This window comes from Oncorhynchus masou, chromosome 24, assembly GCF_036934945.1.
Source record: "Oncorhynchus masou masou isolate Uvic2021 chromosome 24, UVic_Omas_1.1, whole genome shotgun sequence".
Taxonomy (NCBI): domain Eukaryota; kingdom Metazoa; phylum Chordata; class Actinopteri; order Salmoniformes; family Salmonidae; genus Oncorhynchus; species Oncorhynchus masou.
The window spans coordinates 96,198,317-96,211,243 of record NC_088235.1 but is presented as its reverse complement, the minus strand read 5'-3'; the positions used below and the strand labels follow the sequence as shown (position 1 = coordinate 96,211,243).

General features: G+C 43.0%; 1 protein-coding gene across 8 annotated transcripts in view; it reads right to left on the bottom strand.

Moving 5' to 3' along the window:
- ptprfa (protein tyrosine phosphatase receptor type Fa) overlaps positions 1–12,927 on the bottom strand; it is a 317,924-nt gene that overhangs the window by 125,622 nt on the left and 179,375 nt on the right. For all 8 annotated transcript variants that reach the window (XM_064935762.1, XM_064935763.1, XM_064935768.1 and 5 more), the window contains one exon: positions 4,236–4,429. In XM_064935762.1, the coding sequence (XP_064791834.1) occupies positions 4,236–4,429 (194 nt within the window). The remainder of the gene's footprint in view (positions 1–4,235; positions 4,430–12,927) is intronic.

Here is a 12,927-nt window from a genome sequence, read left to right as displayed (position 1 = left end):
TCAGAATTCATTTAAACATTGCAGTTTGGAGAACATAGCTTGTCCATAAAAAGTGGTCTCTTGGCACAACTTATCGCACGTAAGTTAAGCCATCTACAAATTTCTGTACTGAATAAATATTACCACTACCATTTTAAAACCATGAATATCTTTATTTCCCAAACGCAATTCAACACAATCACAATCTGTTGTATTTTGATAATGTTAAGCATCTCTTAACGCTTAACATCTACAGCAACAGAGACTTTGTACTTTTTGAAACACTTTTAACACAGGCCCAGTCCTGTTGTTACCTCATATCCCAGTGGAAAAATGCCTTTCATTATGCCTGGGAAGAAAACACTTCAATTTGCTCAACTTGCCATTGGCTCAACTTACCCCAAGACAAACATTTTGACTATATTAGCTCACACAGCTACAAGGATGCACTTTCATGCCAGGTTTAGGACCTCATAATATTATTGCAGCTTAAATAGATCCCAACTGACGTATAATACAATCTTAAAAATATCTTCTTTGGTTCAGATACAAGCATCACGAATCCTCAAAGACAATAGATTTATCTGACTTGGTGAAAATCTGTTTTTTTGGACCTGACTTGCTCACCACTTTTCCCATGTGGTTTCTTCCTTCACAGACTCCATGAAATGATGACCTCTTCCTAAATACTTGATCACATGATTCATTTTGTGTTTGGTTCCTCTAAACAAGGATGGCTCAACTTACCCCACTCTCCTCTACTGTACGTGTAGAGTCACTTTTATCACTACGCCAGATGAGCCTTCAAGACAGTCCCCTGAGAAACACATCCACTCACAGGGATACTGTATGTATGTGTGCATATGTGTGTGTGTGCAAGTCCATGTGTGTGTAAGTCCATGTGTGTGTAAGTCCATGTGTGTGCAAGTCCATGTGTGTGTGTAAGTCCATGTGTGTGTAAGTCCATGTGTGTGCGAGTCCATGTGTGTGTGAGTCCATGTGTGTGTAAGTCCATGTGTGTGCAAGTCCATGTGTGTGTGAGTCCATGTGTGTGCTCGCGTGTTCGCTCCCGTGTGTGTGTCATTGCCTGTATCTGTGAGTCATAAATGTGGTAGGGGGATGAAGAGGCAGAGGCCTTTATCAAGCTCTACTTCTTGCCCAGATAAGACAGGAATGCACCTCATGAAGGAAATCAGAGGTGAGACATCTCTGGGAGAGAGAAAAAACCAAACAATGTGAAATGACCGGAACGATCGGCCTCACACCATATGATAAGTCTACATGACTTTTCGGCTTGGCCAAGGAGTGGTGCAGTGTGTGTGTGTGTGTGTGTGTGTCGAAGGAGTGGTGCAGTGTGTGTGTGTGTGTGTGTGTGTGTGTGTGTGTGTGTGTGTGTGTGTGTGTGTGTGTGTGTGTGTGTGTGTGTGTGTGTGTGTGTCGAAGGAGTGGTGCATCACAGAGACCGGATAAGGCAGCCATCAAGGAACAGAGATTTGAGAAGTAGTCTTTAGGTGGCTGTCTGATAGCAAGGTCACAGAAAAATGGTTGGTCAACAGCAGTCTGTTGGAACCAGTCTGATGTCGCGATAGCTCACGTTCTGTTTCACAATGAAGTAAAAAGAAACATGAGCACAGTGGTCAGTCTGCTTGACCCGGCTATACCAATTATGTATCTTATATACTGTATGGTACAGCTTTTTAACTAAACAAAGGGTCAGTCTGCAATTAGAAAAACAACAGACCAGCTGCCGTGCCACGTACTAATCGCACACTGCAGATTTAAGGTGCACAAGCAGAGTATCCCACATTCACAGCACACCAACACCAATGCCAGTGATGTGGATAATACAGTAGATTTGCCTGAGCGAACCGCTGTAAAACAGCAGCAGAATCAGACATGTTGTCTAGTGAATTGTCTCGCTGAACATCTCATCACACCTCCATACCTACCGTGTCAGCTAGGCTTGCCTGCAGCTATCTGAGGAGAATGGCATGGCGTGCTACCACTGATAAGCTGAGAAGCTGGAAGAGGGTTTGACACTGTGTGCTTCAGAGAGAAGGAAGGCATGCTCCCACAAGCTAATACCAGGAGAACACCTTGTACCTACACCCTCTCCCTGCCGTACCTCACACGGAAAACTACAACATTATAAAACGACTAGAGATCTAACTACAGTATATTCCTAATACAACTGGAGACAGAGAGAGAGAACCAGAGAGTATGTATTTACACTACCGTTCAAAAGTTTGGGGTAACTTAGAAATGTCCTTGCTTTTGAAACAAAAACAATTTTTTTGTCCATTAAAATAACATCAAATTGATCAGAAATACAGTGTAGACATTGTTAATGTTGTAAATTACTATTGTAGCTGGAAACGGCAGATTATTTTAATGGAATATCTACATAGGTGTACAGAGGCCCATTATCAGCAACCGTCACTTCTGTGTTTCAAATGTTCCTATTTTTTTCTTAATTTTTGTGTTATTGACTGTACGTTTGTTTATGTGTAACTCTGTGTTGTTGTTTTTGTCGCTTTTTGTGTTAGCTAATCCAAGTTTATAATTTTAAAAGGCTAATAGATCATTAGAAAACCCTTTTGCAATTATGTTAGCACAGCTGAAAACAGTTGTTCTGATTAAAGATGCAATAAAACTGGCCTTCTATAGACTAGTTGAGTATCTGGAGCATAAGGATTTGTGGGTTCGATTGCAGGCTCAAAATGGCCAGAAACAAGGAACTTTCTTCCGAAACTTGTCAGTCTCTTCTTGTTCTGAGAAAGGAAGGCTATTCAATGCAGAAAATTGCCAAGAAACTGAAGAACTCGTACAAAGCTGCGTACTACTCCCTTAACAGAAAAGCGCAAACTGGCTCTAACCAGAATATAAAGAGGAGTTTTAGATGCACCCATCACAACTGAGCAAAAGGACAAGAACATTAGAGTGTGTAGTTTGAGACACAGATGCCTCACAAGTCCTCAACTGGCAGCTTCATTCAATAGTACCCACAAAACACCACTCTCAACATCAACAGAGAAGAGGCGACTCCGGGATGCTGGCCTTCTAGGCAGAGTTCCTCTGTCCAGTGTCTGTGTTCTTTTGCCCATCTTAATTTTAAATTTTTATTGGCTAGTTTGAGATATGGCTTTTTCTTTGCAGCTCTGCATCCCGGAGTCCTCTCTTCACTGTTGACGTTGAGACTGGTGTTTTGTGGGTACTATTTAATGAAGCTGCCAGTTGAGGTTTTGTGAGGCATCTGTTTCTCAAACTAGTCATTTGTGTGTGTGTGTGTGTGTGTGTGCGCGTGCGCGCGTGCGTGCGTGTGTGTGTGTGTGTGTGTGCGTGTGTGTGTGTGTGTGTGTGTGTGTGTGTGTGTGCGTGTGTGCGTGTGTGTGTGTGTGTGTGTGTGTGTGTGTGTGTGTGTGTGTGTGTGTGTGTGTGTGTGTGTGTGTGTGTGTGTGTGTGTGTGTGTGCATTCCTTATCAGGATTATGTTTATGCAGTTTACATTCTTAATTTACGATTACTACAACAAGATGGTGAAAAACCCAAGCAACAATATAACATTATCTTTTCCTGGAATAACAAGGCAGTGAATTTACATTCTCAATAACATAAAAGGCAGGCAACCCCAAATTCATATCTAAATACAGAATCACCCAATACATTTTCATCAGCAGCATGGCTAGAAACTGAAAACAGTCTTTCATCCCTGCCTTATTCCACTGAAGAGGAAATGGAGAAGGGAGGATTTGTTCACCGTGGTTTATAAAGGCATATACACACAGGACATAAACAGGACCTTTTCAATCATGTTATTAAGAGGAGTAATTAACCAATCATAGTGATTGATTACCATTCTCTGCCACTGACAGAGATTAACAGTTATTACCTACTGAGCAAAATCCATCTCCTCAAGTTCTCTATTCCGAGTGACAGAAAACTGTGTGAGGTGAATCTTTGAAAGTTTGAGTGCCATGGGTTCTTTGAGCGTTTGCTTGAGCCTTCCTGGAGTACAAAATGGGCAGGCTAGCTCAATCAAGCACAGCTTAAGTATGCATTTGGTTTGCAGTTAAAGTATTAGAAAGAGCTTTGACTGGGACATTGGAGAGGGAGATGAAGGTGAGGGAGATTGGGATATACAGTACATTATGTGTGGTACTGAGTGAGTTGGTGTCATCTAGTAGTTGCAACAGACAGTACCTGTGCCTCAGGTAGTATGTGTAGGACTGAGCGAGCTGAGTGGCAATGGGACAGTACCTGTGCCTCAGGTAGGGAGACATCCATGATGCTGGGCTGGCCTCGTGGCTCTCCGTTCTCCAGTCGCGAGTAGACCACCTGGTACCCTCTGATCTGGCCATGCTGCTTCACCTGGAGGGGGGGCTTCCACGTCACCCTCAGGGCTGTGGAGTTCAGGACATCAGCCTCCACCTTCCTGGGTGGAGCTCCAGGCACTGGGGAGAGAGGGTAATAGGTAACAGAGTTTAGGTAACAATTGAGGTTAGGTAACAAGTTGAGCTTCAATTCTGACTGAGGGATACAGCAAGGCTTAAAACCTCACAGACAGGGTCTGTGTCCAAAATGGCATCCTCTTTTAGATGCACCCATAGAATCATAGAAGACAACCAACCAAGTCTGTTCCAAACGCAGTGCTCTATAGCTAGCTGGATCTCTATCAGAATGGCATCAAAGCTTCATCCGCAGCGGAGCTACTTTTGAAGGTTAGATCAATCAAAGTGTCTCATGTGTTCCCTTAGGGGGGGACGTTGACTGCTGGGTTGAGTGGCCAAACGTTATGCTTCGTGGCAGAGGAAGAGCAGAGCTGCTATTGAAACAAGCTTATTACGAGCCCCTCCAGGATGCATGGTCAGCTACAAGGGGAAACTTTACATTATTACAAATATGACTTCAATAAAAATGAGGATACAGCGTGGCTTGGTAATGATAGCCAATAGGAAGCAGTGGAGGTAGCATGGCTTGGTAATGATAGCCAATAGGATGCAGCAGAGAGTAAGAAGGAGAAGAAGGAAGTTAAATGGTACAGGTTATAAAGGCCTGTATTAAGAGATCAATGTACAGATATAAGCAGATTGTTAGTGTAGTAGTCTACGCAACACAACACCACGTAGCAGAGAGGAAAGGCTCAGTATCTGCCAGTCAGCACTATGCACAGCAGCTCTGCTAATTGAAACCATTTAACCTCATAATACATCTGCAAGCTTCCAGAATCCTGCAGAATCCTGCTGCCTACACCGACCTTCAGAAGAGGAAAAGTCAATATGGCCGTTGTATTAACAGATAAACACAAAGCCCAGGTCTGCATCCCAAATCACACCCTATTCCCTATATAGTTCATTACTTGTCAAAAGTAGTCTACTATGTAGGCAATAGAGTGCCATTTACAATGCATACCAGGCCTGTGTAAAATGGAAGAGGTGCATAAGCAGAGAAGCCCAGCATGTGTACACTCAGATACTGTACACATGATGCTGTTGAAGTCTTTGAGGTTTGGTCTTCAAAGGTTTCAATCCAGAGAACTGCTGGGTTTAATTTGTACTTGCTGGTTTCTAACGGAACCAAAAGCGATGACACAATGGACCCTGTTGTTTTAAACAACACAGACTTTCAGTGTTAGGGATGTTAGAGACGGACTGGGCTGTTGGACTCAAACTGCGGCCAGCAGCGATTGTCTTTCTCCCCTCCATCTCTCTCTCTGTATCTCTTTCCTCACATCTCCCTTTCCCTCTCTCCATCTCGCCATCTCTCCATCTCTCAGCCTCTCCTTCCTTCTGCCCCCCCCCCACCCACCCCTCTCTCTTTTGCCATCGCTCCCTGGCTGTCTGAATCTCATCAGAGAAAGAGCTCCCACTCCCTCCCATGGAGTCTCCATGGAAACCTTGTTGCAGAGATGGAGTGGGTTCATGCCAGGTTCTCTTGTTTCTAGAACGTACCCTCTACTCATGCCACTTGGCAGAAGTTGCTAATGCACTTTTTTCCAGAATCCCACTGTGTGAAGGCAGTCAAGCTCATATAATGTGCTTGTCAGCTCAGGGCAGTGGGAAAGTTATTCAGCTGGTCATTTAATAAAGATGTCAAAGAGAACGGGAATGTATAGTCCTAGTCAGGTGGGGGGGCCCTTAACCCAGTGTGGCAGAGGACATGGAACCCCTGGAGTTCCTTGTTTGTCAATGGTTTATATTTGCACCTTCGGTTAGTTAAGAGGTTCTTGGAGAAACCTTTAATGGTTCAATGTCGCAACAGGTTCCTGGAGGAACCCTGGAGTGGAGTGGCTTAGTAGGGGTGTTACTTTAAGATATACAGTGGGGAGAACAAGTATCTGATACACTGCCGATTTTGCAGGTTTTCCTACTTTCAAAGCATGTAGAGGTATGTCATTTTTATCATAGGTACACTTCAACTGTGAGAGACGGAATCTAAAACAAAAATCCTGAAAATCACATTGTAATGATTTTTAGTAATTCATTTGCATTTTATTGCATGACATAAGTTTGTCCTACCAACCAGTAAGAATTCCGGCTCTCACAAACCTGTTAGTTTTTCTTTAAGAAGCCCTCCTGTTCTCCACTCATTACCTGTATTAACTGCACCTGTTTGAACTCGTTACCTGTATTAAAGACACCTGTCCACACACTCAATCAAACAGACTCCAACCTCTCCACAATGGCCAAGACCAGAGAGCTGTGTAAGGACATCAGGGATAAAATTGTAGGACCTGCACAAGGCTGGGATGGGCAACAGGACAATAGGCAAGCAGCTTGGTGAGAAGGCAACAACTGTTGGCGCAATTATTAGAAAAAAGAAGAAGGTCAATATGACGGTCAATCACCCTCGGTCTGGGGCTCCATGCAAGATCTCACCTCGTGGGGCATCAATGATCATGAGGAAGGTGAGGGATCAGCCCAGAACTACATGGCAGGACCTGGTCAATGACCTGAAGAGAGCTGGGACCACAGTCTCAAAGAAAACCATTAGTAACACACTACGCCGTCATTGATTAAAATCCTACAGCGCACGCAAGGTCCCCCTGCTCAAGGCAGCGCATGTCCAGGCCTGACTGAAGTTTGCCAATGACCAACTGGATGATCCAGAGGAGGAATGGGAGAAGGTCATCTGGTCTGATGAGACAAAAATAGAGCTTTTTAGTCTAAACTCCACTCGCTGTGTTTGGAGGAAGAAGAAGGATGAGTACAACCCCAAGAACACCATTCCAACCGTGAAGCATGGAAGTGGAAACATCATTCTTTGGGGATGCTTTTCTGCAAAGGGGACAGGACGAATGCACCGTATTGAGGGGAGGATGGATGGGGCCATGTATCGCGAGATCTTGGCCAACAACCTCCTTCCCTCAGTAAGAGCATTAAAGATAGGTCGTGGCTGGGTCTTCCAGCATGACAATGACACACACAGCCAGGGCAACTAAGGAGTGGCTCCGTAAGAAGCATCTCAAGGTCCTGGAGTGGCCTAGCCAGTCTCCAGACCTGAACCCAATAGAACATTGTTGGAGGGAGCTGAAAGTCCGTATTGCCCAGCAACAGCCCCGAAGCCTGAAGGATCTGGAGAAGGTCTGTATGGAGGAGTGGGCCAAAATCCCTGCTGCAGTGTATGCAAACCTGGTCAAGAACTACAGGAAACGTATGATCTCTGTAATTGCAAACAAAGGTTTCTGTACCAAATATTACGTTCCGCTTTTCGGATGTATCAAATACTTATGTCATGCAATAAAATGCAAATTAATTACTTAAAAATCATATACAATGTGATTTTCAGGATTTTTGTTTTAGATTCCGTCTCTCACAGTTGAAGTGTACCTATGATACAAATTACAGACCTCTACATGCTTTGTAAGTAGGAAAACCTGCAAAATCGGCAGTGTATCAAATACTTGTTCTCCCCACTGTATATCTTAAAGTAACACCCCTACTAAGCCACTCCACTCCAGGGTTCCATCTCTCACACCTTTACTTTTAAGAGTGTACAGACAGTGTACAGGCACACAACACAGCTGACATGAGAGACAGCCCAGCGTTATACTGTATATACCCCACCATCAGGGATATACAGATGGATCTCAATAATTATAGGCTGAGAGATTGGCTTAATGTTAGTTTATTAAAACAAATTAATTGTGAGCCAGAGGCCCAGCCTTCAAGGCCCAGGGCGCCCTAACCACAGTGTCAGCGCAAATGAGACTTCACTGTGATTGGACAGGGAATCAGGCAGGCAGCTCTGCGGGTGCTGCTGTGCTGTGGGGGTGGGGGGATCATTGGTGATAGAGTGAGATCGAGGATGGAGAGACATAGAGAGAAAGAGAGAGAGATGGTAGAGGGAGAGAGGTGGGAGAAAGAGATGGAGAGAGAGGGGGGGGGAGATGGAGAGAGAGAGAGAGGGGGAGAAAGAGGTGAAGAGAGAGAGGTGGAGAGAGAGGGGGCGGAGAGATGGAGAGAGAGAGGTGGAGAGAGGGGGGAGAAAGAGATGGAGAGAGTGAGGTGGAGAGAGAGGGAGGGAGAGTGAGATCGAGATATTTAAGCAAGAGCGAGAGAGAGAGAGAGCGGAGAGCGAGGGAGGGAGAAAGAGGGAGGGAAAGAGATGGGAGAGAGAGAGGTGGAGAGAGAGGGAGGGAGAGTGAGATGGAGAGAAAGTGGGAGAAAGAGAGAGAGAGGGAGAGAGAGAAAAGGATGAGAGAGTGGGATATGAGGAGAGGGAGCCAGAGAGAGAGGTGACAGAGTCAAGGTTATTGGATGGGATTGAGTGGTAGAGGAACAGCGTGCTTAACTAAAGACAATGCTTTGCTTCTGCTTGTCTCTTGCGAAGGCATTATTGGCTGTTTCTAGTCTTTATATGAAAGCCCGAACTAACCCGGTGAGACATAAAAGAAAAACAGAGAAGGGAAGAGAAAGAGAAAGAAGGAGATAATAAGATAAAGAGAAGAAACTGCTACACCAGCTATATATGTCCAGCTATCTGACCAGATGTACTGTATGTAGATCTGAAAAAGAGCAGCTTCTCCCAGAGTGCAAAAAAAAGAAGAACGAATAGAAATAAACTATAGCGAGAGTAGCCAAATAGCCATTACGATCACTGAGACAGGTCTCATGCTCGGAAAAATAGACACAGACAATTCAAACACAATTAAGGCACCTGGGAATCAAATTAATCCAGACAATTAATCCAGACAATGGAAAAGCCTAACATAATTAAAACGGAAGGGGAAAAGAGGGAGGCAGGAAAGAGGGAAGGTGAGAAGAGAAGGAAAGAGGGGAAGAGGGGGATGCAGGAAGATGTCAAGAACACAGGCCATCTTCATTTGTTAGTTGTGGTCACCACAGACGGCTGGAGAAAGAAGCAGAAAAACTGGATGGAGAAAAAGAGGACATTAGGAAAAGCTTCGGTCCACACACTGTGCTGATGGACAAACAGCTAGAGAACCAAGAAACCCGGTGTAGAGGACAAGAAGAGGGATGGGCTCTACAGCCCTGCACACTATGCTGCCCATCGTTCTTAAGCCTCTCTTGGACTTATCCGCTGATACTTTGATTTTCTCCAGTGGCCCAGGAAAATAGCCTATTGCTCTCAAGGTTACGATGTGGTGGATTGAGTCTTGACAAAACAGACGGAACCCCTTGCAAGGATTTACTCTAATAGTGTCTTCAGACTTAGAGACCACAGGCGCTGGACCGTGCCACTGTGACACCGTGAGGCGGTATACTCTGCATGTGTCCGAAATGACACCCTATTCCCTATTTAGTGAACTACTTTTGACCAGAGACCCAGAGGGAATAGGCTGAAATTTTAGGACGTCAGTTATAAACACACATAGCGTTCAATTTGATTAATGTCAGTAATTAACACTGCACGCTCGTTTGTTGAGCTGACAGGCCGTAGAGTAGACAGGCCGTAGAGTAGAGCAGCAGGAGGTCGTAGCATTAGAAGAGTAGTAGTCGTAGAAGAATCCCGGTGCAGGGTTAGTGTCAGTAGTGTGGCCAGTGAAAGGCAGAGATAGGCCGTTGGGGAAAGTAGCAGAAAAGGGTTGGGTTGAAAGCAGTAGTGTCAGTAGTAACAGTAGTGTCAGTAGTGGTAACAGTAGTGTCAGTAGTGGTAACAGTAGTAGTAACAGTAGAAGTAGTAGTAGTAGTAGTAGTAGTAACAGTAGCAGTAACAGTAGTAACAGTAGTGTCAGTAGTGGTAACAGTAGTAGTAACAGTAGAAGTAGTAGTAGTAGTAGTAGTAGTAGTAACAGTAGCAGTAAAAGTAGTAACAGTAGTGTCAGTAGTAACAGTAGTGTCAGTAGTGGTAACAGTAGTAGTAACAGTAGAAGTAGTAGTAGTAGTATTAGTAGTAGTAGTAGTAGTAGTAGTAACAGTAGCAGTAACAGTAGTAACAGTAGTAGTAACAGTAGTGTCAGTAGTGGTAACAGTAGTAGTAACAGTAGAAGTAGTAGTAGTAGTAGTAGTAGTAGTAGTAGTAGCAGTAGCAGTAGTAGTAGTAACAGTAGCAGTAACAGTAGTAACAGTAGTAGTAACAGTAGTGTCAGTAGTGGTAACAGTAGTAGTAACAGTAGAAGTAGTAGTAGTAGTAATAGTAGTAGCAGTAACAGTAGTAACAGTAGTAGTAACAGTAGTGTCAGTAGTGGTAACAGTAGTAGTAACAGTAGTGTCAGTAGTGGTAACAGTAGTAGTAACAGTAGAAGTAGTAATAGTAATAGTAGTAGTAGTAGTAACAGTAGCAGTAACAGTAGTAACAGTAGTAGTAACAGTAGTGTCAGTAGTGGTAACAGTAGTAGTAACAGTAGAAGTAGTAGTAGTAGTAGTAGAAGTAGTAGTAACAGTAGTAGTAACAGTAGAAGTAGTAGTAGTAGTAGTAGAAGTAGTAGTAACAGTAGCAGTAACAGTATTGTCAGTAGTGGTTTACTGTTGTAGTAACAGTAGAAGTAGCAGTAGTAGTAGTAGCAGTAGTGGTAGTAACAGTAGTAGTAACAGCAGTAATAACAGTAGCGGCAGTAGTAGTAGTAGCAGTAATAGTAGTAGTAGTAGTGGTAACAGTAGTGGTAACAGTAGAAGTAGCAGCAGTAGTGGTAGTAACAGTAGTAGTAACAGCAGTAATAACAGTAGCGGCAGTAGTAGTAGTAGCAGTAATAGTAGTAGTAGTAGTGGTAACAGTAGTGGTAACAGTAGAACTAACAGTAGAAGTAGCAGTAGTAGTAGTAGTAACAGTAGTAGTAACAGCAGTAATAACAGTAGCGGCAGTAGTAGTAGTAGTAGTAGTAGTAGTAGTAGTAGTAGTAGTAGTAGTAGTAGTGGTAGTGGTAACAGTAGTGGTAACAGTAGAAGTAACAGCAGTAATAACAGTAGTGGCAGTAGTAGTAGTAGTGGTAACAGTAGAAGTAACTGCAGTAATAACAGTAGCGGCAGTAGTAGTAGTGGTAACAGTAGTGGTAACAGCTGTAGTAACAGTAATGGCAGTAGTTGTAACAGTAGTAATAACAGTAGAAGTAGCAGTAGTAGTAGAAGTAACAGTAGTAGTAACAGTAGTAGTAACAGTAGTCGTAACAGTAGTAATAACAGTAGAAGTAGCAGTCGTTGTAGTAGTAGTAACAGTAGTAGTAACAGTAGTAATAACAGTAGAAGTAGCAGTCGTTGTAGTAGTAGTAACAGTAGTAGTAACAGTAGTAGTAACAGTAGTAATAACAGTAGAAGTAGCAGTAGTAGTAGTAGTAACAGTAGTAGTAACAGTAGAAGTAGCAGTCGTTGTAGTAGTAGTAACAGTCATAGTAACAGTAGAAGTAGCAGTAGTAGTAGTAGTAACAGTAGTAATAACAGTAGAAGTAGCAGTCGTTGTAGTAGTAGTAACAGTAGTAGTAACAGTAGTAGTAACAGTAGTAGTAGTAGCAGTAACAGTAGTAGTAGTAGTAGTAGTAACAGTAGTAGTAACAGTAGTCGTAACAGTAGTAATAACAGTAGAAATAACAGTAGAAGTAGCAGTAGTAGTAGTAGCAACAGTAGTAGTAACAGTAGTAGTAACAGTAGTAGTAACAGTAGTAGTAACAGTAGTAGTAGTAGCAGTAACAGTAGTAGTAACAGTAGTAGTAACAGTAGTCGTAACAGTAGTAATAACAGTAGAAGTAGCAGTAGTAGTAGCAACAGTAGCAGTAACAGCAGTAATAACAGTAGCGGCAGTAGTAGTAGTAGTGGTAACAGTAGTGGTAACAGTAGTAGTAGTAGTAGTAGTAGTAGTAGTAACAGTAGTAGTAACAGCAGTAATAACAGTAGCGGCAGTAGTAGTAGTAGTAGTAGTAGTTGTAGTAGTAGTAGTAGTAACAGTAGTAGTAGCAGCAGTAATAACAGTAGTGGCAGTAGCAGTAGTAGTAGTAGTAGTAGTAGTAGTAGTAGTAGTAACAGTAGCAGTAGCTGCAGTAATAACAGTAGCGGCAGTAGTAGTAGTGGTAACAGTAGTGGTAACAGTAGAAGTAGCAGTAGTAGTAGTAGTAGTAGTAGTAGCAGTAGTAGTAGTAGTAGTAGTAGTAGTAGTAGTAGCAGTAGTAACAACAGTAATAACAGTAGCGGCAGTAGTAGTAGTAGTAGTAGTAGTAGTAGTAACAGTAGTAGTAACAACAGTAATAACAGTAGTGGCAGTAGTAGTAGTAGCAGTAGTGGTAACAGTAGTAGTAGTAGTGTTAACAGTAGAAGTAACAGCAGTAATAACAGTAGCGGCAGTAGTAGTAACAGCAGTAATAACAGTAGAAGTAGCAGTAGTAGTAGTAGTAGTAACAGTAGCAGTAACAGCAGTAATAACAGTTAGTAGCAGTAGTAGTAGTAGTAGTAGTAGTAGTAGTAGTAGTAGTGGTAACAGTAGTGGTAACAGTAGAAGTAACATCAGTAATAACAGTAGTGGCAGTAGTAGTAGTAACAGTAGTAGTAACAGCAGTAATAACAGT